Below are 26,289 nucleotides of genomic sequence, written 5' to 3'. Positions count from 1 at the left end.
TTTTCTTTATTTTTCTCCCTTCTATTTTTTGTGAGTGTGTGTGTGTGTGTGTTGCTTTTTACTTTGTTTAGGTTGTGCACGCCAGGGCAAAGGCAAAGGCAATGATTTATGGCCAAAGGCCAAGTCCTTTTTTTTGGGCTTTGGCAGGCTCAGGAAATGAAGTTCAAGGCATCGTAAGTAGTTTCGGAAGCATTTGAGAAAATGTAGAAAGTGTAAAAATTTCTGGCTGAAGTTACCTTTCTCAAATTGAAAAGCGCACTTGACGTTGAAAATTTGGAGAGCTGGAGTTGTAGTCAGTTCCTAGCCAGTTGAGGGACAGCGAAAACAAAAAAGTTTTATTGTAGTCCTGGGATTTGGGCAAACAAAATTAAGCAGTCTGCAAGTTTTTAATTAAAAAAGGACGAGCGTATGCATTAAGCAGCTAAGACACGATGAAAACCTTGAGAAACTGGTCTGAGTATCTTTAAGACAATGGTTAGGTATCTCAAGAAAGCCCTTAGCTTTAGCTTACGACTTAAGCCTTTATTTAAAGCTATTACAATCAACGTATGCAATTCGAATCTGTAACAGTTAAAATGAGATAAAGCTGGTAACAGATTTTGTTGTTGTCTGTGAAAAAGTGAAACCTTAAAATCAGTTTTAAATATGATTAAAAGGAAGATAGTATATCTCTACTTTAGTATCTACAATGTTAAGTAAGCTAACTTAAACTAACACTGTAAGAACGTACTTCACTTTTACTTAGTTTGGAGCACATTTATCTATACCTTTTAGCTTTGTTACAACAATGTCCACACATTGCGAAAATCAACAAGGTGGGTAAATCCTAAGTAACTGCTTAATAGATCGAGACGGTCTCGAGTCAAGAATATTTAGTTGGACAACTATTAAGTATGCATCACGGATCCTTGGCACATATGTTTGAAAACAAATTGCGTGGCTGTTGGCAGGAAATTTGTTTAATCTGCCAACAAATTGGCGAAGACACGCAATGCAATCGCCCTGCTGCCTGGCCAGGGCCAGTTTGTGTCTAAAACGTTGATGAGATGCAAATGGATTTGTGTGCGATAAACAGCCCAGGCAACAACCCGATCAGATGTAACCAAAGACAGAGCCAGCCAGCCAGTCCCCACCACTCTCAATCCCAATCTCTTAGGCTTAGTCTCTGTTTCAGTTACAGCTTGAGTTGGACTCCAAGTCCCAGTCCAAGCCGAGACACAAGACGTGGGCAAAACAAAAAAAAAAAGAAAAAGAAGGAAAGAAACGTAAAAAAAAAGAAAAACTCCTCAACTTGCCGGCTTATTATTAACTGTATAATTTAATGTGTAGGCAGGAAATTGATTTATTATCAACGTCAGTTAATTTTTTTCTCATTTTATAAATTAAGCAACTCTGCCAGGCTGCATAAATCTTGCAACTATTCCTGTTCGGCTATAAAAAATAAATCACAAATTAAGTTGTTGTTGTTGTTGTTGTTGCTGTTGGCTCCCACAGTTAACTGGCATGATAAAAAATAAAAAAAAGTGAAAAAACAACAACCTTCATCTGGTAGATAAGACAAACACAACCGTCTGCTGACTTGTTCTGGTGACAAACTCCACACCAAAACCCCAAGAAGGAGTCAAAGAAGGAGGAGAAGTTGAAGCCGGAGCTGGGGAGAGCACGAGCTCCAGAGGACCCGTCACAGTCACTTAATAATTTATCGCGCCTACTTTTTTGTTGCTGCCTGTTATGTTTTTTTTTTCCTCTACCCCCCTCTACTCATCGTTCTCCCTCTCTCACTCTCACTCTCTATGTCTCTCTCTCCCTTCTTTGCCAAACTACTTATCTTATTATCTCAACGTTTTGGCTGTTCGTCGGCTTAGTTATCGTCGAAATGTATCTGTTAGGTAGGCGCTTTGCGTTGCTCATTCCAGCCAAAAAAAAAAACAAACAACTTTTTTATTTGTGAAATAATATATGAATCTTTGATTTAACGACGATAGAGAAAATAGAAATCAAATAAAAGGAATTGTTAATCTACGTTAAACAAATCTTATATATGTATATCTTATCTGTAAGTCCTTTCAAACTTTTGTAATATGGAAATATTTAGCAAATTGATGAGTAAGATATTAATAACTACCTAAAGCATCTATTGGATGTCTTTACTATCCTCAGTAGTAAAAATCCCTTAACAAAGTAGCCTCAACATTTTGTCGTTTCAAAAGTTCTCGTGCTTAAAAATCCAATTATATTGATGGCAATCGGATTATTTTTAGCAAGTATTATTGCATAATGCAAATCCCAAGGTGTCTATGAAAACAACATCACATTTGCCATATTTCCGACCCTTAGCAGGAAAATTTCATGGCAATTGCCTTCAATAACCCAAAATACTCACCGACTGTCGATTTTCGATCAAAATAGTTTTAGCCATTTGCAATGACTTGCAACTGTTTTGCTGCACGTTGCCATTGTTACGTACAGATAGAGACACACACATATAAAGGGAAGGGGAAATGGGGGCGAAAATGTGTAGTCAATTGAGCTAGAGCTAGAGCCAGAATCGAAGCCGTAGCCGTGACAATTTTCCAATTGCATTTCATCAAAGTTTCGTCAATTTTTGGGGAACAAATTGCTATTAAATTGCCACACAATTGCAAATGCCATAAATCGATTTGAATCGAAACAAGTTTGTCGATTGTCTGTGTCCAACAGAACTCCCACACTTCCGTCTCACCAAAATACTTCATACACTCCATACTCCAAGCAACTACAACTGACTCCCATTTCTCTTGGCAAGCCAGTCCAATTTTAATGGCCTGGTTTTCCGCTTGGTTAACTCAATTTGCGTGGCTTCTTTCAATTAGGTTTCCGCTTTCCTCTTCATATCCGTTATATGTATGTATGTATGTGTGTGTGTGTGTTCTTTTTTTTTTTGGTGGAAAGCTCATTTCACTTAAATAAAAATTGGGTTTTTGTATTTTATTTTTTTGTTTATTTGTCGCAAATAAAATTGACAGCGGGAAGTTTTTTGTTTCGATTTTATGGATTTTTCGATGAACTCGTAAAAAATAGAAATGTATTTAATTTCCCTCAGTCTGGGCCACAAATGAGTTAAATGACAGTTCACAGTTGAATCGAGAATCGAAATCGATGGGGTTAGATGGGGTGAGAGAAAGAGAGAGAGGGTGTAACAGGGTGTGACAGGTGCTGGTGCTAATGCTTGGAGTGCCCTGTGAAAGCCTTTTGTATAATGCCTGCAGTTTGCTCGACCATGAAAAGAGTCTACCAGCTGCTGCAGCTGGGCCTCATTTTAACAACGGGCAACAACTTGGTGGGTCGCCAAATTGGGTAATCTGAAACCGTTGAGCAAATGACACACTATCAATAACGTAAACGTCCAAGCCGATGATGAATCAATTAAAAGAGATTTTTGTTTCGACCAAAAACCAGACAAAATCGACAATAACGATTTATCACTCATTTGCCAGCAAACAAAAGTGGAAGGCAAAATGCAGCAAAAAGTCATTAACCAAATACACTGCAATCCTCGGAATCTTTGTCAACAACGTCTCTTGGATTCATGGAAGCAATAAACAGCTAAAAATGATGATAGCCCCCCCACAGCCGAGAAGAGAGGCAAATGTTGGTCTCTGGCAACGATAAACACAAAATTATTTCAACCAAATAATGCGAATTTAATGTGACATCCGACAGGCGACAACAGACTATAGAATACGAATGAGCCGAAGAAGGCTCGAGCCAATCTTCTTGGCCACAAGCGACACTGAACAAACAGAAACCAGTTGATAACTGAGAGGGCCAACTTTGGAATACCCTATAGAAATAACGCTATTAATGTTAATAAGAACTCTGACTTTAAATTTTAAATTCATTTCTTCATACCTGAGATTAAGTCAGAGTTAAATATTTGAAATAAAAAAAATAGCTTCCATCTTGACTTTGCAAAATATTTGATGATAATCTTTTAGTCAAAAGAGATCCTTTACGTTTATCTCTGTTTCATTTGTGAGTTTCAATGTGACAGCAAACGTACGAAGGGTCCTTACGTCATTCTTATCTTCTTAGCCGTCTCCCCCCCTCTCTCTCTAGCTCCATCTCCCCCTATCTCATGTCACACCAAATGACGCATTATTGAACTGTCAATGGAAGTGACAAAGGGTTAACAGTGTCAAACCAATGAGTAAATGTACCAACATTTCTTTTTACTCCACTTTGAAGGGGTTCAGTGTCCATACCCAAAACGATGTTATTCTTTTTTGTTAAGTTTTATTTTGATTAGGGAAGAGGGAAACTGACTGCAGAAGAGGGCTCTAAATAGGAAAAAGGCAAAGAAATACAATGTTTACCTGGCAAATACATTAATAATAAAAATTCATTAGGCTTCGAGCAATATATTATGACCAATAACATTTTTAACCAACAAACAGAGTGAACTAACTTCAAAAGTTATATATTGTATGTAAATATATACCTGTAAATATTCCAAAAACTGTTTTGCGATTCTTTTTGAAATTTTTCAAAAATTTTTGCTTTATTATTCAGCAAAGAAATTGCAGCTGCTTATCATTTCCAAAGAAATCGAAAAGAAAGGTCTTGGGGGCTGGATTAGTCAGTACAAGATTGAAAATAAATGATCTTTGGTTATCGTCTCGTTCTCGTTTTTATTTTTTACTGTTTATTGACGCGACTTAATTAATTAAACACATATTTACACAGTCTTCTTCATTTTCATTATTCTTACATACATTTTTTGTTTATTAACTGCACGAGACGGGTGAGAGAAAAAATGTCAACTCATTTGGAAATCATTTGTCAAAATATAAATCGATACTTGTTTCGAAGAATGAGTGGAAGGAATACACAAATCGAACAATCGAAAAAACAAAAAATTACATAATCATGCCCAAAATACACACCAGTCAAGAACAAAAGGAAATGTTCCGCCTTGCCACCTTATCGATATTCAAAAATCGTATTCCAAAAAGGAGATAGATTGAGGAGGAGAGGCGAAGGAAACACAACTTTAAACAAGTCAAAATTAAAATATGATAAACGCAATCTTTTCTCACATGGCTGAGCAGGGGAGGGACCGGGGAGGGGAAGAGCCCAAGACCCGCTGTCAAACAGGTAACCATGTTCCAAGTTTCAAAACTACGTCCAGTTCAGTTTCGATCCCTGACTTTGACTTCATGACCCAAACCCAAACCGTGATGGGAGTGTCCCTTTCTTGTCTTGTTGCTTTTTCTTTTGTTTTGTATTATTTTTTGTTGTTGTTGCCTTTTGGTTCTTTGGAGCTGTCATGCATAATAAAATTCCAATATATTTGACCGTAACGCCTTCACCTTGTCTTCTCATTCTCAATTGCGGATCCTTATCAAAAAAGCACAAAAAAGTGACGTGAGCCAAGCGCTCCCCAAAAGATGCTGCTGGAGAGCAGCCTGCCGATGACGAAGATGATGATGCACACACACACACTGGCACACTCGCACACCCAGGCAATAGTCGAGACAGAGTCCCACACCCAGACAGAAGATGATACCCAAAAAAGTGTTGGGTTTTATTGGCCAACGGCCATTTGATGCCCCCAAATAACAGCAATGGATATGGATGACACTGACCCACAAAACGGGCGGGCGGGTTGTCGTCTGGTTGGTCAGCATAAAGCAAAAGCCAAGAGTAAGAACCAAGCCCATATTTAATGGACAAGGTGAGTTGATGCCACATCTTTCTTGCTCTCTGTCTCATACCATAAATATTTCATGTATCTAAACAAGGGTACATATGTATGGATGGGTTAAAGATTGGCCATCATAAAGTTTACCTAATAAAAAGGACAAGAAATTCTCTGGAAATATACTAAAATAGCTTGACGACTAAATATACTAAATAGAAATAACTGAGATTTGAAAAATAATGTAAGAAAAGTAACTTTAAGCAAACAATAAAGTTATTATTGAAAAGGAATTTTTTGAATTAAAAAGGAGGAGGATCTTTCTTGGCCTCGACATAAACAGTTACTCCATCCATCAAGAAACCAAAACTGAATTGTGGAAAAGTCACAGAAGTCTTTTGAGCCAGTTTCTGTCTTCTTAATTTGGTAAGCCATTTTAACCATATTTTTGTTTTATTTCATTGATTTCGTACAGCGCATAAAAATAAGTTTATCCTCTCCACCTTCCTCTGTGGTCTTTTGTATCTTTGTTTATTCCATTCAAATTGTTTCATTGATTTAGATTCACTTTGTTCTTTGCGTGAGAGAAATGATTCGTTAAGCTGATAAGTAGATTCATGAGCTTTACTTCATTATACGATTTTATTATTGAACCAAAACAAATGCAAATGCAAAATACATATAGTAATTGTAACACAATTACTGGAATTATACCAAATGCAATACAATTAAATAAATTTGATTCAAACGAACAATAGATCTGATATATAATTGATTGTTTATTATTATTTTGCAGTTTGCATACAAAACCAGTAATTCTTAATAAATTATATAGTAGCTTTAAAGCTCATCTTTTGGTGTCAGTATAACAATATGTAAACCTTACATTTGTTACATTATTTGTTAGGAGGAGAGCGTAGAAGAGCAGGTACATCAGCTCTGAAGAGAAGTTTGCTACACAAAGACGCCAACATCGATTTCTCAATATACATAAATATGGAAATGCTGTAATATTTTAGTCTCTAAAAAAATAGAAAGATACTATATACTTTTTTAATTAAACCTAATTGAAAAGCTATAAAATCAGGCCTGTTTTTGTTTTCTACTCAAAATAAATTAGTGCTAATCGAATATTATAACATTTGATTTACACGATTTATTTCGTTTGCCTTGCACTTTAGCACCTCGCAAATATTCAAAAACTTTATTAATTTGTTTTAAACAATAAAAAAAAAGGCTAACAATTGTTTAATTTTAAAGACTTTAATTATTATAAGCAAGCGTATTTTCAATTCGGTTACATCCAAATCGCGTACCTAGCTACTGTTTGTGCTAGTTTGGCAAATAACGTGACTAGTCAACAGAAAATAAAAATAACAAAAAGAAAACAGAGAGGCAAAAACTAAAAATTGCCGGCAAATTGTATAAATGAATGGAACAAAAACAGCAACAACAACAACAACAACACTTCACGTTCAGACACGAAAATTTATTCAACAAAACAAACAAAAAATTATCTTATTTTATACCAATGAACAACAACAATAACCATGAGCAGATAATTGAGTTTTTTTATTTTGAGAGGCATTTGCGTTTTTTGCTTATATTTTGTTTTTTTTTTTTAAGAAAATTGCAAAAAACAAAAACAAAATAAAAATTCATCAACAGCCGCCGACAACATCAGCGGCGATCAGTTGTCCAAAGACAGCCGACGGAGACAGAAGCAAACAACGGGAAACTACTAAAAAAAGAGAGCAAAAAGCACCAAACGTATAGGAACAGCAACAACAAATGCATTAGTAAAGCACATTTTTTCATTATTTATAGAAACAACAAATTTACAGCTGACATTTGTGTGTTGCTTTGCTGGGTATAGTATTTATTTTTGGAGTGAGAATAATTGATCAAAATGACGACGAAATTCTCAATCAATGGACAACCCTATACGGGTAAGAAATATATGTATACATATGTACATACATACATACATACATAACATACATCTAATGTAAATACATACATCTAATGTACATACATACATATATACAGTTCCCATAAGGGAAGAGGTTTACATAACCTAAATAAGACTTTGCCATAATGTGAACAAGTATTTCTGACATTATTACCAAAGATCTATTATACAAAAAGTTTCACAACATTGTGAATTTTAATTTATGTTCCCAGTATTCTCTGTTTGAGTCAATAAACTCAAAAAAACCAGTTATCTAATTTTAGCGTGCAAATGCTATATTAGAAATACCCTAACTAAATAGGTTCCACTTGGTTTAGTCAACTGCCGAGTCGAGTATATAGCTTTCTGTTTATTTATTCTTTAGTTAATCTGACCAATCTGCCGCCGGATATCACTTTGAATACATTTATACGGGAGCATGCGCAACTTACGGCCACCAAATTCATGTGCCAAGAGGGGGGATGTGGAGCCTGCGTTTGTGTGGTGCGGGATGCGAATAAACGCGCTTGGGCAGTTAATTCGGTTTGTTTCAAGGTCACGATCGTTAGAATTCACACAGTCGTTATCGCTTTATCCTCTCTCTCTTTTGCAGTGTCTCACCTTGTTGAATACCTGTGCCCAGCTGGAGATCACCACAGCTGAGGGATTGGGCACTCAACGTAGTGGCTATCATCCCATACAGAAGCGTTTGGCTAAAATGAATGGCACTCAGTGTGGTTTCTGTTCGCCGGGCTTTGTGATGAACATGTACGGTCTGCTGGAGAAGCATGGAGGCGAAGTCAGCATGGAGGAGGTGGAGAACTCATTCGGTGGCAATATCTGCCGTTGTACTGGCTACCGACCCATATTGGATGCCATGAAATCCTTTGCCGTTGATAGTACCATACAAGTTCCCGCGGCTTGCAAGGATATAGAGGATTTGAACCTCACGGCTCGAAATTGTCCCAAAACGGGACAGCTTTGTGCGGGAAAGTGTCATCAGCAGCTAAGGACATTAGTCTATGATGATGGCACTCAATGGCATTGGCCAAAGTCATTGGCTGAGTTATTCGAGGCTCTAGATAAGATTGGCGACAACGAAGAGTTTATGCTAGTGGCTGGAAATACAGCTCACGGTGTCTACAGGCGTTCGCCGAATATTAAACATTTTATTGATATCCAGCAAGTGGAGGAATTGCGACAGCATAAACAAGAAGGCAACAAGCTCACCCTGGGTGCCAATTTGAGTCTAACACAAACCATGGATATACTAAAGACTACAGCCGTAGAAACTGGTTTTGAGTATCTGCAGGTTCTGTGGAATCATTTGGACTTGATTGCCAATGTGCCAGTGCGCAATGTAAGTTGTTCAAAAGATTACACAATAATGGTTTTCTTTGTTGATCACTTTCAATATCTCTTTTATAGTCTGGCACTTTGGCTGGTAATATTTCGATTAAGAAGCAACACCCTGAATTTCCCTCAGATATATTCATTGCATTTGAGGCCTTGAATGTCCAAGTGGTGGCTATGAAAAATGCCAAAGATGAGCTGCAAATGTCACTGAGCGAATATTTAAAATCTCAAGATAGAAAACTCTTGCTCAAGGCCTTTATATTGCCCAACTATCCGAAGGAGAACTTTATATTTGACTCATACAAGGTGAGAAGTGAATTTTCTTCCGAGTAATTCGACATTAATTGTATTTTTATATTATTATCTATTAGATTATGCCTCGAGCCCAGAATGCCCATGCCTATGTGAATGCTGCCTTCTTGCTCGAGTTGGCCGGTGGCGTGACGAAAGTGAAAAGTGCTAGGATCTGCTTTGGTGGCATTCGTCCAGAGTTTGTTCACGCCACTGCCATTGAACAACTGATAACTGGACAAAATCCTTATGATTCCGGCCTAGTAGAGCAATCGTTTGCCAAACTTTCTTCTCTCCTGCAACCAGATGAAGTTTTACCGGATGCTTCGCCTCAATATCGTTTAAAATTGGCTTGTGGCTTGTTTTACAAGTTTCTTATCAAACATGCTCCCCCCGCGGAGATCAACGAGAAATTCCTAAGCGGTGGACATTTACTCCAACGTCCTCTGTCATCTGGACTGCAAACCTTCCAGACTCAGAAACAAAATTACCCAGTCACCCAGGCTGTAGAAAAAGTTGAGGGTATGATTCAATGTTCCGGGGAGGCCACCTACATGAATGATGTTCTAACTACATCGAATACTCTGTACTGTGCTTTTGTGGGAGCCGACAAAGTGGGAGCCATCATTGAGGAAATAGATGCAACGGAAGCCCTAAAACAACCTGGTGTAATTGCATTCTATAGTGCCAAGGATCTGCCGGGCACCAATACATTTGTTGAGCCAAGTTTTGGTTTTGAAAAAGAAGAGATCTTCTGCTCGGGTACAGTGCGTCATCATGAGCAACCTGTCGGTGTAATGGTGGCTCTTACTGCAGACCAGGCACAAAGAGCAGCAAAGCTGGTAAAGATTATTTACAGCCAGCCAAGTTGGGATATAGTAATATTGCCTAGTTTATCTGATGTGTTTGAAAGTGGAAAACCCATCGAATCCCGCATTGTTCAAGTGTCCAAGTCGAAGATTAAGAAGCTTAAGTTCTCTGCTGATCCAGATGTCAGTGTCAAGGGAATCTTTCAAATGGGTCTTCAATATCATTTCACCTTGGAACCCCAGACCACGGTGGCTATACCCTTTGAAGATGGCCTCAAGATATATTCGGCTACTCAATGGATGGATCTGACTCAATCTGTGATTGCTCATATGCTGCAGATAAAGGTCAAGGATGTTCAACTAGAAGTGCGTCGTCTGGGTGGGGGATATGGATCAAAAATATCCCGAGGTAATCAAGTGGCCTGCTCTGCAGCTTTGGCTGCCTACAAATTGAATCGACCTGTGAGATTTGTCCAATCTCTCGAGTCCATGATGGATTGCAATGGCAAGCGTTGGGCCTGCCGCTCTGACTATCAATTCCATGCTCAGGCTAATGGCAAAATTGTTGGAATGGAGAATGATTTTTATGAGGATGCTGGCTGGTGTCCAAACGAAAGTCCCATCGAGGGTCACTCCACTTTTACAGCGTCCAATTGCTATGACCTGAACGCCAACAGTAATTTTAAGATCAACGGCAATGCTGTGCTAACCGATGCTCCCAGCTCTACTTGGTGCCGTGCACCGGGTTCTGTGGAGGGAATCGCAATGATGGAGAACATTCTAGAGCATGTCGCCTTTGCGGTTCAGAAGGATCCGGCTGAGGTGCGTATGCTCAACATAACCAAGGGCAATAAAATGGCAGAATTGCTGCCAAAGTTCTTGGAATCGAGGGAATACCATGCTAGGAAACAAGATATTAATGAATACAATACCAAGAATCGTTGGACCAAACGTGGTCTAGGCTTGGCCGTCATGGACTATCCAATTTTCTATTTTGGCCAATATCCAGCCACAGTGGCCATTTATCACGTTGATGGCACAGTGGTTGTTAGCCACGGCGGCATTGAAATGGGTCAAGGTGAGTTGGTTGCCTAGTCTGTTCGCTCATCGATCACAGACTTATTCTCTTCTCTCTTTCAGGCATGAACACCAAAATAGCCCAGGTGGCTGCGCATACCCTGGGCATTGAGTTGTCTTTCATCAAAGTGGAGTCCTCGGATACCATTAATGGAGCCAATTCCATGGTCACTGGCGGTGCTGTCGGTAGCGAAAGTCTGTGCTATGCCGTGCGTAAGGCCTGCCAGACTCTCAATACTCGTCTGGAGCCTGTGAAGAAACCAAAAGCCACTTGGGTGGAGACAGTGGGGGCTGCCTATGCCGCTTCCATCAATATGATTGCTTCCGATCATTACAAAGAGGGCGATATGCAAAACTATCATGTCTATGGTCTGGCTCTAACTGAAATCGAACTGGATGTCCTTACTGGCAACAATCAAATCAAACGTGTCGACATTCTCGAAGATGCAGGCGAAAGTTTGAGCCCTAACATCGATATAGGTCAGATTGAGGGAGGCTTTGTTATGTGTCTTGGTTATTGGCTGAGCGAGCAACTTGTCTACGACCGGCAAACGGGACGCCTATTAACCAATCGCTCTTGGAACTATAAGCCGCCTGGCCCCAAAGATATTCCCATTGATTTTCGCATTGAATTGGTTCAGAATCCGAGTCCAAGCAGTGCTGGCTTTATGCGTTCCAAGGCCACAGGAGAGCCGCCTTGTTGTCTAGCCGTAAGTGTTGTTTTTGCCCTGCAACAGGCATTGCAATCAGCTCGTCAGGATGCTGGTTTACCCCGCGAATGGGTACGTCTAGGAGCGCCAACTACTCCCGAAACTTTGGTGCTAAATGCGGGACATGAGGTAACTAGTTTTAAGCTTAAGTAGACACTTACTTATTTGGGGGCGGTTTACTATTGTTATATATATTGAAATTTATTAAACAAATACATATGAAGAAAGTGTACAATATAAATAAAAGACAAACAAATATACATACTGAAGAAATGAAATATAAAGTATCCATTGTAAAGCAAAGCAATTAAAATTCCACTAATAACAGCAACTTCAATTTCAATTCCAATTTAGCAGCTTGAAAATTTTTGCAGTGTTTGTTTATTTTGCTTGGATGGCGTTTTTTTTCTTCTTTTCTTGTATCTAAAACCCGAACCCGTTTAGCCTAATTAACTGGTAATCAGGTTTCCAGCTTTTTAGCCAACGTTTTGAAATAAATAGAAAGACTTGGCCCCAAGACCATGGCATTTGGCTGCCAACTTTGCAACGATGAGCATCAAGTTCAATGTGAATGGCTTTCCCTATGAAGTGCAGGCCACGGACTATGCTCCGGACATAACACTAAATACATTCCTTAGGGAGCACTTGCAGCTAACGGCCACCAAGTATATGTGTTTGGAGGGCGGATGCGGTTCGTGTGTGTGTGTCATACGACGTTCTAATCCAGCCACAGGAAAGATTGAAGCAAGAGCAGCAAATTCGGTATGACCTCAAAATGATGCAGTTCATGGATACTTGCAACTTGTAATTATATATGACAACCATTTGCAGTGCCTAACCCTACTGAATACCTGTGATGATGTGGACATAGTCACCGATGAGGGCTTGGGAAATCAACGCAGTGGCTATCATCCGATACAGAAGCGTTTGGCCAAAATGAATGGCACTCAGTGTGGTTACTGTTCGCCGGGTTTTGTGATGAATATGTACGGTCTGTTGGAGCAACACGTGGGCCAGGTGAGCATGGAACAGGTGGAGGATGCATTTGGCGGTAACATATGTCGATGCACCGGCTATCGCCCCATATTGGATGCCATGAAATCATTTGCTGTCGATAGCACAATTAAAGTGCCGCCCGAATGTGTGGATATTGAGGATTTTTTCGAGCTACTGTGTCCGCGTACTGGACAATCTTGCAGCGGCAGTTGTTCACGTTCATCATTGAGGGATTCAACAGCCACTCAATGGTATTGGCCCAAGACAATGGCACAGCTTTTTTCTGCCCTCAGTCAGGTGGGTAGTGGAGATCTTTTCATATTGGTGGGTGGCAATACTGCTCACGGTGTCTACAGAAGATCGCGGAATATACAGCATTACATCGACGTGAATATGGTGCCAGAATTGAAACAATACAGCATCGAATCGGATCACATTCTCCTCGGTGGCAATCTAACTCTCACGGAGACTATGGAAGTCTTTCAGCTGGCTGCTCAGCGTTCCGGCTTCGAATACTGCTTGCAGTTGTGGCAGCATTTCAACCTGATTGCGAATGTGCCAGTGCGAAATGTGAGTAAAGATGGCTATAAATTGTATCTTGAAACTGGTTTTTGACATCAAACCAAAAATTGTTGTGTGCAAGTTAACAAGTTAGTCGCTTTCCTAATGCACTTTCATTATTTGTTGTGTATAAATCGAAAGAATATTTATCAAAGAGTTGACTATCATGACTTCTGTTCTACAAACCTAAATTCATTTTGAATCCTATTGAAAAATTCTAACTAAATTTAATTTTTGTCAATGCATTCAATTAACTCTTTGCTTTGTTAGTGTATGATTGAAAATTTGATTTTTACCTTATTATTGTTGTTAATCTACTAATCACGCTAATGTTTAGGATACACTGAAATATATTTCTCTAAACTTTTTATCAACAGAATGGAACACTAGCTGGCAATATAAGCATTAAGAAGCAGCATCCGGAATTCCCATCTGATGTTTTCATTACTTTCGAGAGCTTAGATGCAAATGTTCTGGTCTATGATAGTCCTAGCAGTCAACGTGTCATGAGTCTATTAGACTATTTAATTGACACCACACCCAAATTGGTTATAGGTGGTTTCATCTTGAAGGCCTATCCGAAGGATAAATATCTTTTCAATTCTTACAAGGTGAGTTCAGGAAACTTAATGGATTTTTTTCTTAACTCTTCTCTTTTCTTTTAGATATTACCCCGTGCTCAAAATGTTCATGCCTATGTGAATGCTGGATTCCTCATCGAATGGCAGAATATCCAACGACACACAGTTCGTTCGGCTCGCATTTGTTTTGGCAATATTCGACCCAATTATGTCCACGCTCAGCCGGTGGAGCAGCTACTTATTGGCAGGGATCTCTATGATCCAGCCACAATCACTCAAATCTTTCACCAACTACTAGCAGACCTTCAACCGGAGGAAATGCCACCAGAAGCATCACCTGAATATCGTAAGACATTGGCTTGTTCTCTATTCTATAAGTTTCTCTTGGGATCGGCACCAAATAATCTAGTACGAGATCAATATCGGAGTGGAGGACAACTGCTGCAGCGTCCAATCTCCTCTGGTAGTCAGCAATTCGAGACCATAAAAAAGAACTATCCTGTTACGGAGCCAGTGCCAAAGTTGGAAGGTCTCATTCAATGCTCTGGCGAAGCGAAGTACATGAATGATCTATTGACCACATCGAATGCGGTTTATTGTGCCTATGTGACAGCAAAACGAGTGGGATCAACCATTGAACAAATCGACCCATCTGCTGCCTTACAATGCAAAGGTGTCGTAGCCTTTTTGGCTGCCAAAGATATTCCAGGAGCGAATAATTTCTATAGAGCCAGTTTGCTGGCTAGCGAAGTCGAAGAAATTTTCTGTTCTGGCCGTGTAAAGTACTACGATCAGCCCTTGGGTGTGATAGCAGCCGTGACCCAGGATGTGGCCGTTTATGCGGCAACCTTAGTGCAAATTATCTACGCTAATGATCAGGTTAAGATCTATACCAGCATGAATGCAGTGCTGGCTGCCAAAGTGAAAGAACGCATTGTCAGCTCCCAGAGAGAAGAAGCAAATCTCAGCCCTTGTCAACCTTTACTGCCCGGCGATGTTATGGGTCAGGGAGTACTTGAATTGGGCTCACAATATCACTTCACGATGGAGCCTCAGACGACAATAGTCGTACCGGGTGATCAAGGTCTGGATGTTTGGTGTTCCACACAATGGATGGATGTGACGCAAGATAATATTGCCAGAATGTTAAGCTGGGATGGAAATGCAGTACAGTTGCAAGTACGTCGAGTGGGAGGCGGATATGGCGCCAAGGTCAGTCGATGCAATCAAGTAGCCTGTGCCGCCGCATTGGTGGCCTTTAAATTGAATCGTCCAGCTAGATTTGTGCAAACTATCGAATCGATGATGGAGTGCAATGGTAAACGATTTGCCTGCCGATCGGACTATGAGTTTAGAGTCCGCGCAAGTGGTTCGATCGCTCTCTTGACCAACAATTACTACGAGGATGCGGGGTGCACTCTCAACGAGAATGTGGTGGACTTTTTGACTCTGCCCGCTCTTAAGAATGTCTACAATTTGACCGATTCAAATTTCAAGCCAAAAGGAAGTGCAATTGTAACTGATGCAGCTAGTTCGACATTCTGTCGAGCTCCTGGAACAGCAGAAGGTGAGCGACATGCGACAGACATCACATCAAACACTCTTCTGATTTACTTTCTGTGCCTTTCTTCTAGCCATTGCCATGACAGAAACTGCCTTGGAACACATTGCGTTTGCCTGTAAATTGGATCCAGCTGATGTACGTCTAGTAAACCTACGACCTGGCACCAAAATGGTTCAACTATTGCCCAGATTCATAGCCTCCACAGAGTATCGCAAACGCCGCACGGAGATTAATCTCTTCAATGCCCAAAACCGTTGGCGCAAGCGTGGTTTGGGCTTGGCCTTAATGGATTTCCCTCTAAACACTCAAATCGCCTACTCTTACCCAACGACAGTGGCTATATATCACAACGATGGGTCGGTGGTTATTTCGCATGGCGGAATTGAAATCGGACAGGGAATTAATACGAAGGCTGCTCAAGTAGCAGCATTCGTACTAGGAGTTCCCCTGGAACGTGTTCGCATCGAGAGCAGTAATACAGTTGTGGGAGCAAATGCCATGGTGACAGCCAACTCCATGTCCAGTGAAATGATTGGGTTAGCTGTACGAAAAGCCTGCGATACATTGAATAAACGTCTGGCACCAGTTAAGAGCCAGCTAGGACCTCGAGCTACATGGGAGCAAGTTGTAGCTAACGCATGGACTCAGTCGATTAGTCTCATGGCATCGGATTCTTATGCCCTGGGCGAAATACCCAATTACAATATTTATGGTCTTAGCCTGACCGAAGTAGAGGTGGATATACTCACTGGCAATCATTTAATACGACGAGTTGATATCCTGGAGGACGCTGGCGAGAGTTTGAGTCCAAATATTGACGTGGGTCAGGTGGAAGGAGCTTTTGTCATGGGCTTGGGCTATTATCTAACGGAACTTTTAGTCTATGATCGTCAGACGGGTCGCATTCTAACAAATCGTACATGGAATTATCATCCACCAGGAGCTAAGGACATTCCCATTGATTTTCGTATTGAACTTTTGCAGAAAAGTCCAAATCCTGTGGGTTTTATGAGATCTAAGGCAACAGGAGAACCGGCTTTATGTTTGGCAGTCGGTGTTCTCTTCGCCATCCAACATGCCATACAATCGGCTAGACAGGATCAGAATCTACCCAGAGAATGGGTACGTTTGGGTGCTCCAACCACACCAGAAACCATTGTCCTGAATGCTGGCAGTCAAGTAGAAACATTTTCTCTGCAATAAATGCAAATTCATAACTATAATAATATATAATTTTTAAGTAATACAAACGTTTCCAACAATATAAGTAAGCTATTGTCTCATTAATTATTTGTTGTCTGTCTTACTCATTCCATTCAATTCAATCAACTCTTTCCAGTTCTCACCATTTCGACACTCTCCATACGGCAGAGCCAACCCCTTGCAAGGTTATTGAAAAAGTTTGTGTAGAAACGAAATCAAAACAAAAATGTGTAGAAAAAAGCTTACATGGCGATAAGAAGCGACCGGCAATACGGCGTCAATGGAGAGTAACTATTAGATAGAGCGATAGGAAGAGCGAAAGAGAGAGAGAGAGAGAAATCCAAAATATACTTTGAGCGACACATTAATTATAGTTAACAGTGTGGGAGAGAATGTTAAAGCTAAAATTTACTCACTTGAGAATCGAATAAATACACGAAGAAAACGAACTGCGCCACAGTCGAGTTAAAATCGACAAAGTTAATGGACAAAAATAGTTTCTTAATATTGTGAAATACCTTATAGTAGGTTCCGGAAGAGTACCTTACCTGGAAAGTAAAAAATAAAGCAACCAGAGTTCTCATGACAAGGAGCTAACGTACTTACATATATAGAGAATTCACTTAATTTCACAATAAGAAACGGGGCCTACTCGGGTATATCAACGGATCGGGATTATTATATAACCAATTTAAAATGGCTGCAAGTCTAACAATCAACGGCACCAGACATGACGGTATGTATGAGTATAAAAGATCATGCATTGTCGACTACCCTTAGGTGGGCAGTTAATTGCTATCAATTCATCTTGAAATTGTGTAGACACAAATGAAAATATATATGTATATATACAGCTTATACTTAAAGTGTTTGAAGAGGCATTCTTATCACCATGACTTGCTATAATGTCAGGAAAAATGATTTTATCTGAAACTGTAGAAACATATTTCTAATGTTAGCAATCATTTTCGAATTAGAGACTATGTAAATTTGGGCCATCTTTATTTCCCCGTTTGAAGGGAACTATTAATGCTAATTAGATTTATATGGAAACTGGTTTTCATTGCGTGCCCTTAATTACATATATGTTTTTTGTTGTTTCCCTTCTAGTTAATCTGGCCAACTTGCCAGCAGATATAACTCTAAATACATTCATACGTGAACATGCCGGTCTTACCGGTACCAAGTTCATGTGTCAAGAAGGCGGTTGCGGAGTTTGTGTTTGCACTTTGACTGGCATTCATCCTGCAACCAAAGAAGTTCGCACTTGGTCTGTCAATTCGTGTCTTACCTTGTTGAACTCCTGTCTGGGTCTTGAGGTAACCACTTCAGAGGGTCTGGGCAATAAGCGAGTGGGCTATCATGCCATTCAAGATCGCCTGGCCAAAATGAATGGCACTCAGTGTGGTTATTGTTCACCTGGCTTTGTGATGAACATGTACGGACTTCTAAAGGCCAACAACGGTCGTGTGACCATGGAGGAAGTGGAGAATTCATTCGGTGGCAACATATGCCGTTGCACTGGCTATCGTCCAATTTTGGACGCCTTGAAGTCGTTTGCTGTGGACAGTAACATTGAAGTTCCAGCTGAATGCGTTGATATCGAGGATCTGAGTTCCAAAAAGTGCCCCAAGACGGGAGAACTGTGCGGTGGAACCTGCAAGAAACAGCAACCAACCAAGGGTAGTCAGATCTTCTTTGATGGCAATCGCTGGAATTGGCCTCAGACTTTCGGAGAACTATTTGAGGCTCTGCAAGGAACCGTCAAAGAAAATCTACCCTACATGCTGGTAGCTGGCAATACCGCTCATGGTGTCTACCGACGTAAGACAGAGATAAAGACATTTATTGATATTGGTGGATTGCCCGAACTGAAGGCCCACAAAGTGGAAAATGGTTTCCTAACACTGGGTGGTAATCTCAGTCTTACCGAAACCATGGACATTTGTCGATCATTAGAGAAAACTTCAGGTTTTGAGTATCTGGCTCAGGTGTGGCAACATATTGATTGGATTGCTAATGTGCCAGTCCGCAATGTAAGTATACAACAAAACAAACGACAGCAATCAAGTATTTTGTTATCTAGCTGATAAGCGCTAAGCCTTTACACTAGAGGGCAAGTGCTCACTCACTTATCTATTTTCTTTAGTTATTTATATTAATAATTTTTCTTACCTTAACCTAGGCTGGCACCTTGGCAGGCAATTTGTCTATGAAACATGCCCACCCAGAGTTTCCCTCAGACATTTTCATTGTTCTGGAGGCTTTGGATGCCCAGATAATTGTTCAGGATGGACCGGAGACACAGCAAACTCTTAGCTTGGCAAACTATTTGAAATTGTCCATGGAGGGCAAAATTATACGAGGAATTGTTTTGGCAAATTATCCCAAGGAGACTTACCTCTTTGACTCATATAAGGTAAGCCTAAAGCTAAAGCAATTGCATACAGAAATTAACAATGTATCTCTCGGTTATGTTAGATTATGCCCCGTGCTCAGAATGCTCATGCCTATGTCAATGCTGCATTCCTTGTCCACTTGAATTCGACGAATACCGTTAAGAATGCTCGCATTTGCTTTGGCGGAATTCATCCGAAATTTGTTCATGCCACTGCAATTGAACAATTACTTCAAGGTCGCAATCTATATGAGAGCGGACTTTTGGAGAAGGCATTTGGCCAGTTGACAACATTGCTGGAACCCGATGAGGTTCTACCTGACGCCTCTCCAGCCTATCGTCGGAAATTAGCTTGCGGATTGTTTTACAAATTTCTTCTGAAAACCGCCAATGCGAGACAACAGAAGGTGTCGAGTCAATTCGCCACCGGTGGTTCTCTACTCAAACGCCCTGTATCGAGTGGCAAGCAGAACTTTGAGACTTTCGAGCGGAATTATCCAATCAATAAGCCAACAGAGAAGCACGAGGGTCATATTCAGTGCTCGGGTGAAGCTACATATGCCAACGACTTGCCCACACAACACAATCAAGTGTGGGCGGCGTTTGTGCCAGCTAAGCGAGTGGGGGCCAAGGTCGTGAGTGTGGATACATCAGCTGCACTGGCTTTGCCTGGAGTGGTGGCCTATCTGGATGCTAAGGATATACCAGGACCCAATAGCCTGGGACCCAAGACAAAGGATGACTTCTTCTTCTCCGATGATGAGGAACTTTTTGCCACCGGAACCATTAAATTCTATGGACAGGCAATAGGCATAATTGTTGCCGATTCGAACGCTTTGGCCAATCGCGCTGTTGATCTGATTAAAATAACCTATGAGGGAGGAGCCGATGAGATCCTGCCGAGTCTGAAAGATGTCTTGGAAAAGGATGGAGCCCAATCCAATGACCGCATTAAACAGAAGGTTAAATCAGTGCTGGAGAAATTGGAACTAGAAGAGCCCTATGCGATCAGTGCCTCCGGCCAGCTGGATATGGGTCTGCAGTATCATTTCTATATGGAACCACAGACCACTGTTGCCTTGCCATTCGAGGGTGGACTACAGGTTTACACGGCCACACAATGGATGGACTTGACTCAGGATGTTATTGCCAATGTCCTCAAGTTGCGGGCCAATGAAGTGCAGGTCAAGACGCGCCGCATTGGCGGTGGTTACGGTGGCAAGGCCACTCGCTGCAATCTGGCAGCTTTAGCTGCTTCGGTGGCTGCTTTTAAGCTGAATCGTCCTGTGCGCTTTGTCCAATCCCTGGAGTCAATTATGACATCCATAGGCAAACGTTGGGCTTTCCATTGCGATTACGATTTCTATGTCCAGAAGACAGGTAAAATTGTTGGCATACGCAGTCGTTTCTATGAGGATGCTGGTTATCTATCGAATGAATCACCCATTGGGCACACTGTGCTTCTGTCCAAGAATTGCTATGAATTCAGCGACAATTATAAACTTGATGGCTACTTGGTTCTGACTGACTCCCCATCCAACACACCGTGTCGTGCTCCTGGCTCGGTTGAAGGTATTGCCATGATTGAGAATATCATTGAGCATATCGCCTTTGAGACAGGCGAAGATCCGGCCGATGTGCGATATGCTAATTTGTTGCCTGCCCATAAAATGGGTGAAATGATGCCCAGATTCTTGGAAAGTACCAAATATAAAGAGCGTCGTTCGGCAATTATTGAACACAATAAGGAAAATCGCTGGCACAAACGCGGATTGGGTCTTTGTATCATGGAATATCAAATTGGTTACTTTGGTCAATATCCCGCCACTGTGGCGATATATCATGCTGATGGCACAGTGGTGGTCAGTCATGGAGGCATAGAAATGGGTCAAGGTAAGTTAAACATTAACATTTTTGCCCGCTTTGCTTCTCATTTTCATCCTTCATAGGTATGAATACCAAGATTTCCCAGGTGGTGGCCCATACCTTGGGTATTCCCATGCAAATGGTCCGCATAGAGGCCAGTGATACCATCAATGGAGCCAATTCTATGGTCACTGGTGGCGCTGTGGGCAGTGAAACTTTGTGCTTTGCTGTTCGCAAAGCCTGTGAAACACTCAACGCCCGCCTCGCTCCCGTCAAGGAGGAAATCAAACCCAACGATTGGCATCAGCTGATTAATGAGGCCTATAATCGCAAGATTAATATGATTGCCAGTGATCAGTGTAAGCAAGGCGACATGGAACCATATTCCGTATGTGGATTGTGCTTGACTGAAGTAGAATTGGACGTTCTTACTGGCAACTACTTGATTAATCGAGTGGATATCCTTGAGGACACCGGAGAGAGTTTGAATCCAAATGTGGATATTGGTCAGATTGAGGGGGCCTTCATAATGGGCTTAGGCTACTGGACCAGCGAACAGGTTGTGACCGACAAGAAGACAGGCGAGTGCCTGACAAATCGCACCTGGACGTATAAGCCGCCCGGTGCAAAGGATATCCCTGTTGATCTGCGTATTGAACTTCTGCCCAAGAGTCCCAACAAGGCGGGCTTTATGAGGTCAAAGGGTAGGTCATAACTAGGCAAATGAAAAGAGAAACGTATTAATGTGATTATTCCTTTAGCCACTGGTGAACCCGCCATCTGTTTATCCATAGCTGTGGGCTTTGCCCTCCAGCACGCTTTGCAATCGGCTCGCGATGATGCCGGCATACCCAAGTCCTGGGTGACGCTTAATGCCCCCATGACACCCGAACTATTGGTTCTCCATGCCGGCTCCCAGCCCGCCAGCCAATTCAAGCTGAACTAAGTGCGCTCAAGATGCGACATGGCCACCAGCCAAGAAACAGCGTGAGAGACGGCACGTGGCTGACCAGCTAGAGGCATACATACAGACTACATAGATGGGCACTCCCAGATAACCTATATTGTTTTACGCACAATAAATTAAAAACTTATCCAAACGCAAATCCAAATGACATTCATTGTGAACTTTTGCCGCTGGCCCTGGGTCAACCCTGGAATTAACATTTCTCTCTCTCACACTCTCCTTTAAACAATCCTCCTTTCCGTTTCGTTTTATTTTACTTCTATTTATTTTTTTTTTTTTTTAAATGCTTAACACCTCAACACCAGCAGCTAAAGGCACACCCCCGCCGATACCGCGGAAGACCTCTTCATTAATTCTTTTTTTTTTTTGTTGTATTCGTAAAATAAATTTTGTTGAGTAGAAATTGTGTGGTACACGAAGCGTTAAGTATGAACCCCGCTTAAGGCTTCAGACCTCGGATATTCAGGGTTGGTTGGTCGCCACGGCCTGCGGTTGTGGCAAAAACATACGGCCAGGGCCGATTCTAATGGACTTTTCAAATATCACCAACTGTGCGCGTTAATGAGCACATCCTTAATGATATTATCGATCTGGTTTCTAGTGGCTTGGTTATGCTAAGTATAGGTATAATATATTTCATACAAAGGACGCACAATGTGCCAATTGAATTTTTACTTAAGTGTCAGGGTTAACCCAAATGAAAGAGAAAGGGTGAAAAACTAATGGGCTTTAATAGAAAATGGGTTAAACTGATGAGCCATATGTTCGCTGACTTTAACGATTTCAGACAATAAATTACAACCAAACTAATGCTTAAAAGCTAGGCACAGACATAAAACTTTATGAAAAAGTAAACTCATAGTCTATTATATAAATATGAAAGAAATCCATAATTCTTCTTTTTATTCTGGAAAAAACCAAATAAACAAAGAAATCACAAAGAAGTGTATCGGATACTATAGCTCATAGTTTTCAGTCAAATTGTTTACAACATTGTTAGTGGAAAGTTTTTGTTTGAATGTAATATTAATCTTATCCATCGATAATTGATATGCAAACATTCTTTGAGAAACTATTCCATATTACTTGAGAACTTAGTTCCACAAAAGAAAACAAAAGTCCCTTAATGTTATTAGTCATCAAATGCAATTCTATCTCCGACTGGACTGATGTTTAAACTGAGCAGTTTTCTTTTCTTCGAAACCTCCAGATTTATTAATAGTAATAATAATAATAGTGTTCCCTAGCCAAAAAGTTAATGAATTTTTTACACTTGGGTTTAACAAATAGTGAGTTGGATTCCAATCTATATATGTATATGCTCTGGGCAAGAATTATGGTAAATAAAATGCAAGAGTCTTTAGTTTGAGTCTTTAATATAATTGTAAATTAATAAAAAGTCCCAAGATATAGCTATTATTTGGTTATCGACCTTATAAACATAGATTTCAGAGTGAAAACTGTATGTGTTGGCCTCAAGAATGGCTAAAACGGAATCACGCGAATACAAAGGGAGAGAAAAAAAAGGCAAAAGACAAACAACGTTAGTTAACACCCCAACAGACAGGGAGGCGGATCCAGACAGACCAACCAGACAGACGGAACAGGAGTAGAGAGGACCAAGCCTCGATAATCACAGGACGCATTTGCATATAAACACGCTTCCGGGTTGATGTCCTTCGCATGCAAATGAAAACATTAGCGAGAAGCACGCGCATCCGCCATTCGCTATCCGTCTGCCCTTGTCTCTGGCACTCATCCGTTGCTCTATACGCATCTGTTAGATGCAGCAGAATCAGATACAGATTCAGATACAAGTGACATTCGTCGCAGTCGCTGTTTAAATATATATACACTATATACAGTATTTCCATGTATATTTCAATTAAAATTTTACACACGAATAAATGCAGAGACACGCCCAACACATTAGACCCCTCTCTAGTCGCCAGCACCACCAACCCCCCAGCATTTCCCCAACGATCCCTGTCTATGGTCCATGTCCTTGCTCCATTGTCATTACCCAACTCTTATCCTCCTGCTGTGTGTCCAGATTTGTGTGTCGCTTGTTTATGAGCGTCTGAAGGCCACGACAAGCAGATGCAGACAGTTTTCAGGGACATGGCCATAAAGTGCTTCAGCACATGAGTCCGAAACTCCAATTGGACGGGCTGGTGGGGGCTGACTGGGCTGGGATCAGACCCAGCTGCATAAAAGGCCTGCTCCAATGGTGCATGCTGCATAAATAAAACCATGAAAGGTCGTGGAATTATTCAAAAGTTTGCCAACAGTTAGTTCGGCTGTTTGTTCTGTTGTCAAATGAGAGACAAATAACAGAAGTTGTTACCAAGACTTTATATCATTAATTTTAATGAAAAGTTTTCAGTATTTACGGCAAAAGATAAAAAATGTTAGATTTTAAATGTTTCAGGTGAATTTCTACGCGGATTTCGGTGGATCAAAAGATAGTTTTTTTTTTCTGTTGCAATTGGAACATTCGGCTAACATAACTAGAGAAATGCAACCAATTTGCATAGCTTTCCGCTACTGCACTATCTACTTGGTTTCCATTTCATCTGGAACTGACACCAGCACGTTCCAATCCAGACTCCGACGGAGACGCGTTGGCAAAGCCATGAACTTGAACTTGCAACCCATAATAATAACAATAATAATGTTCGTTTCGGAAGTACCGAGATCCTAGCTAACAAACCTCCATTCAGTTTTTCTCTTGCGCCCATTTTGCTTCCTTATTTTTTCTGGAATGGAAACGGACAGCTTTTACTTCTTTTTCATTTCCTATGCCATGTCCGTTCATCTGTCTGTCCGCTCGTCTCTGCGTCTCTCCGTCTGTCTGTCTATCTGTCTGTTGCCATTGTCTGCTATGCATTTCATTTCAAATTCTAAGCAAATTTGTCGTTCGTATAGAATGAGGAAAAGGCGCAAAAAGTGGTAAGGGGCAGCAGTCCAAGAGAGAGAGAGAGAGAGCATTTTATGAGCGTGCCCATGATGCAGGGACTCTGATATGACCAAAGACCAAAGAGAAGCCAGCGAGAAACGTCTGATACCGCATTTTCTACACTCTTTTTTTTTGAGGAGGGTCTCTTATTCTCTTTTTGGTTGCAACAACTACGACAATTGCTCCAGTTTTCCCCAAGCACAATCCAGGAGCAGAGAAGTGCCCGAGTGTATGTGTGAGTGTGTGTGTGTGTGGTGGGGATTTTAGATTGGGCTACTGTCTGCCGTTGGCATACACAAAGATGTCCTGGTGTGATTTATCACCCGAGCATTGCATAGCCCAGGATAATGGCCACGTATTATAATATTTGCCGCGACCGTGCGGCGTATGCTTATCGGTGCCGACACCGACAACGCCAACGACGTCAACGCTGCCGTCGTCTAGAGTCTAGACGTCCTGCGGTGCACGGACATGCCTCTCTCTCGCTCTCATAACCATCTCTTTTGCTCACTCAATTTTTGAATGCATTTTCATTTGCATTTTTGTGGGGTTTTTGAGTTTTGGAGTAGTTTATTAAATAGGAAAAACTACCCAAAATTAAGTACATCATTTTTAGTTTAGAGTAAGATGAATAGGGAGAGACGCCTCTTGATTGTTAGTTGTTCATTCTCTTCCTGTTCCCCTCACTCGCTCTCTCTCTCTCTCTGCCTCTCTCTTTCTCTGATTTTTGTACGCTTTTGGCGCATATCCTGTGGGCAACATAATTCACAGGCTTGGCTTGGCCTGGCATGGCATGGGGTTCATTGTAGAATTTTACGCCGCAACGAATGTCTTTCGTTGTAGACGACGTTTGGGGCTTAAATCGTGAGCCAAATACATAAAATCTACGCATGCACAGCTCACATACATATATACATATCCTTTGGCGCATCCTTTTCCACTTAATGCCGACTGCATTGTGCTTGCATATATATATATTTATATATGTGTATATGTATCTACATATATTTATGTATAAAAATATATATTCTATATCATTAAAATTTCGAGTTTGCCACTGCAGCAGCAGCTTGTCCTTGCCATTGGTCCTTGTTATGGAAGAGCAAGAAAGGAAGAGAGAAGGTTAAAAAAGGCAAAACAGAAATGGAAACCCATTCAAGCGTCTGGCCAAACAAGGATAGTGAAGTCTACCATTTATTTCTACATTTTAAAGTTTATTTGTTCAAATGGCATTCCCTTTTATACACATTTTCCCCATGTGTGAGAGTCGCAAAGAAAAAAAAAATGAAAGGATTATCTTTGCATAAGTTTGGAAAGATT

General features: G+C 40.9%; 3 protein-coding genes and 1 long non-coding RNA gene across 4 annotated transcripts; all 4 read left to right on the top strand.

Moving 5' to 3' along the window:
- Positions 1-4,789: 4,789 nt before the first annotated feature.
- LOC124459786 lies at positions 4,790-5,943 on the top strand. Its single transcript, XR_006953800.1, has 3 exons — positions 4,790-5,136; positions 5,393-5,716; positions 5,784-5,943. It is a non-coding gene; the product is annotated as an uncharacterized LOC124459786 (long non-coding RNA).
- A 1,427-nt stretch (positions 5,944-7,370) lies between these two features.
- Positions 7,371-12,177, top strand: LOC6647368 (indole-3-acetaldehyde oxidase). The gene is made up of 6 exons (XM_002069711.4): positions 7,371-7,629; positions 8,017-8,174; positions 8,245-8,991; positions 9,060-9,293; positions 9,359-11,165; positions 11,228-12,177. Exons 1-6 carry the CDS (start codon positions 7,590-7,592, stop codon positions 12,025-12,027), a joined length of 3,786 nt encoding a protein of 1,261 aa, XP_002069747.1. The 5' UTR covers positions 7,371-7,589; the 3' UTR covers positions 12,028-12,177.
- A 191-nt stretch (positions 12,178-12,368) lies between these two features.
- On the top strand, positions 12,369-16,863 carry LOC6647369 (aldehyde oxidase 3). Its single transcript, XM_002069712.3, has 5 exons — positions 12,369-12,636; positions 12,706-13,440; positions 13,809-14,042; positions 14,097-15,579; positions 15,647-16,863. Exons 1-5 carry the CDS (start codon positions 12,424-12,426, stop codon positions 16,777-16,779), a joined length of 3,798 nt encoding a protein of 1,265 aa, XP_002069748.1. The 5' UTR covers positions 12,369-12,423; the 3' UTR covers positions 16,780-16,863.
- A 418-nt stretch (positions 16,864-17,281) lies between these two features.
- LOC6647370 (indole-3-acetaldehyde oxidase) lies at positions 17,282-22,149 on the top strand. The gene is made up of 6 exons (XM_002069713.4): positions 17,282-17,515; positions 17,890-18,815; positions 18,965-19,198; positions 19,261-21,070; positions 21,127-21,747; positions 21,805-22,149. The coding sequence occupies exons 1-6, from the start codon at positions 17,476-17,478 to the stop codon at positions 21,987-21,989; spliced, it is 3,816 nt and encodes a 1,271-aa protein (XP_002069749.1). The 5' UTR covers positions 17,282-17,475; the 3' UTR covers positions 21,990-22,149.
- The last annotated feature ends 4,140 nt before the right edge of the window (positions 22,150-26,289 follow it).

This window comes from Drosophila willistoni, chromosome 3R (assembly GCF_018902025.1).
Source record: "Drosophila willistoni isolate 14030-0811.24 chromosome 3R, UCI_dwil_1.1, whole genome shotgun sequence".
NCBI lineage: Eukaryota > Metazoa > Arthropoda > Insecta > Diptera > Drosophilidae > Drosophila > Drosophila willistoni.
This window is presented reverse-complemented; position numbering and strand designations above follow the sequence as displayed.

What these genes read in the sequence shown, in the direction of transcription:
- LOC6647368 (XM_002069711.4), top strand. Translation starts at nt 7,590, where the DNA reads ATGACGACGAAATTCTCAATCAATGGACAACCCTATACGG. An exon ending in CAATGGACAACCCTATACGG is followed by an intron (nt 7,630 to 8,016) that starts GTAAGAAATATA and finishes TTTATTCTTTAG; the next exon opens with TTAATCTGACCAATCTGCCG. An exon ending in GCGCTTGGGCAGTTAATTCG is followed by an intron (nt 8,175 to 8,244) that starts GTTTGTTTCAAG and finishes TCTCTTTTGCAG; the next exon opens with TGTCTCACCTTGTTGAATAC.
- LOC6647369 (XM_002069712.3), top strand. Translation starts at nt 12,424, where the DNA reads ATGAGCATCAAGTTCAATGTGAATGGCTTTCCCTATGAAGTGCAGGCC. An exon ending in CGAATGTGCCAGTGCGAAAT is followed by an intron (nt 13,441 to 13,808) that starts GTGAGTAAAGAT and finishes TTTTATCAACAG; the next exon opens with AATGGAACACTAGCTGGCAA. An exon ending in AGCTCCTGGAACAGCAGAAG is followed by an intron (nt 15,580 to 15,646) that starts GTGAGCGACATG and finishes CCTTTCTTCTAG; the next exon opens with CCATTGCCATGACAGAAACT.
- LOC6647370 (XM_002069713.4), top strand. Translation starts at nt 17,476, where the DNA reads ATGGCTGCAAGTCTAACAATCAACGGCACCAGACATGACG. An exon ending in CAACGGCACCAGACATGACG is followed by an intron (nt 17,516 to 17,889) that starts GTATGTATGAGT and finishes TTTCCCTTCTAG; the next exon opens with TTAATCTGGCCAACTTGCCA. An exon ending in AGGCATAGAAATGGGTCAAG is followed by an intron (nt 21,071 to 21,126) that starts GTAAGTTAAACA and finishes CATCCTTCATAG; the next exon opens with GTATGAATACCAAGATTTCC.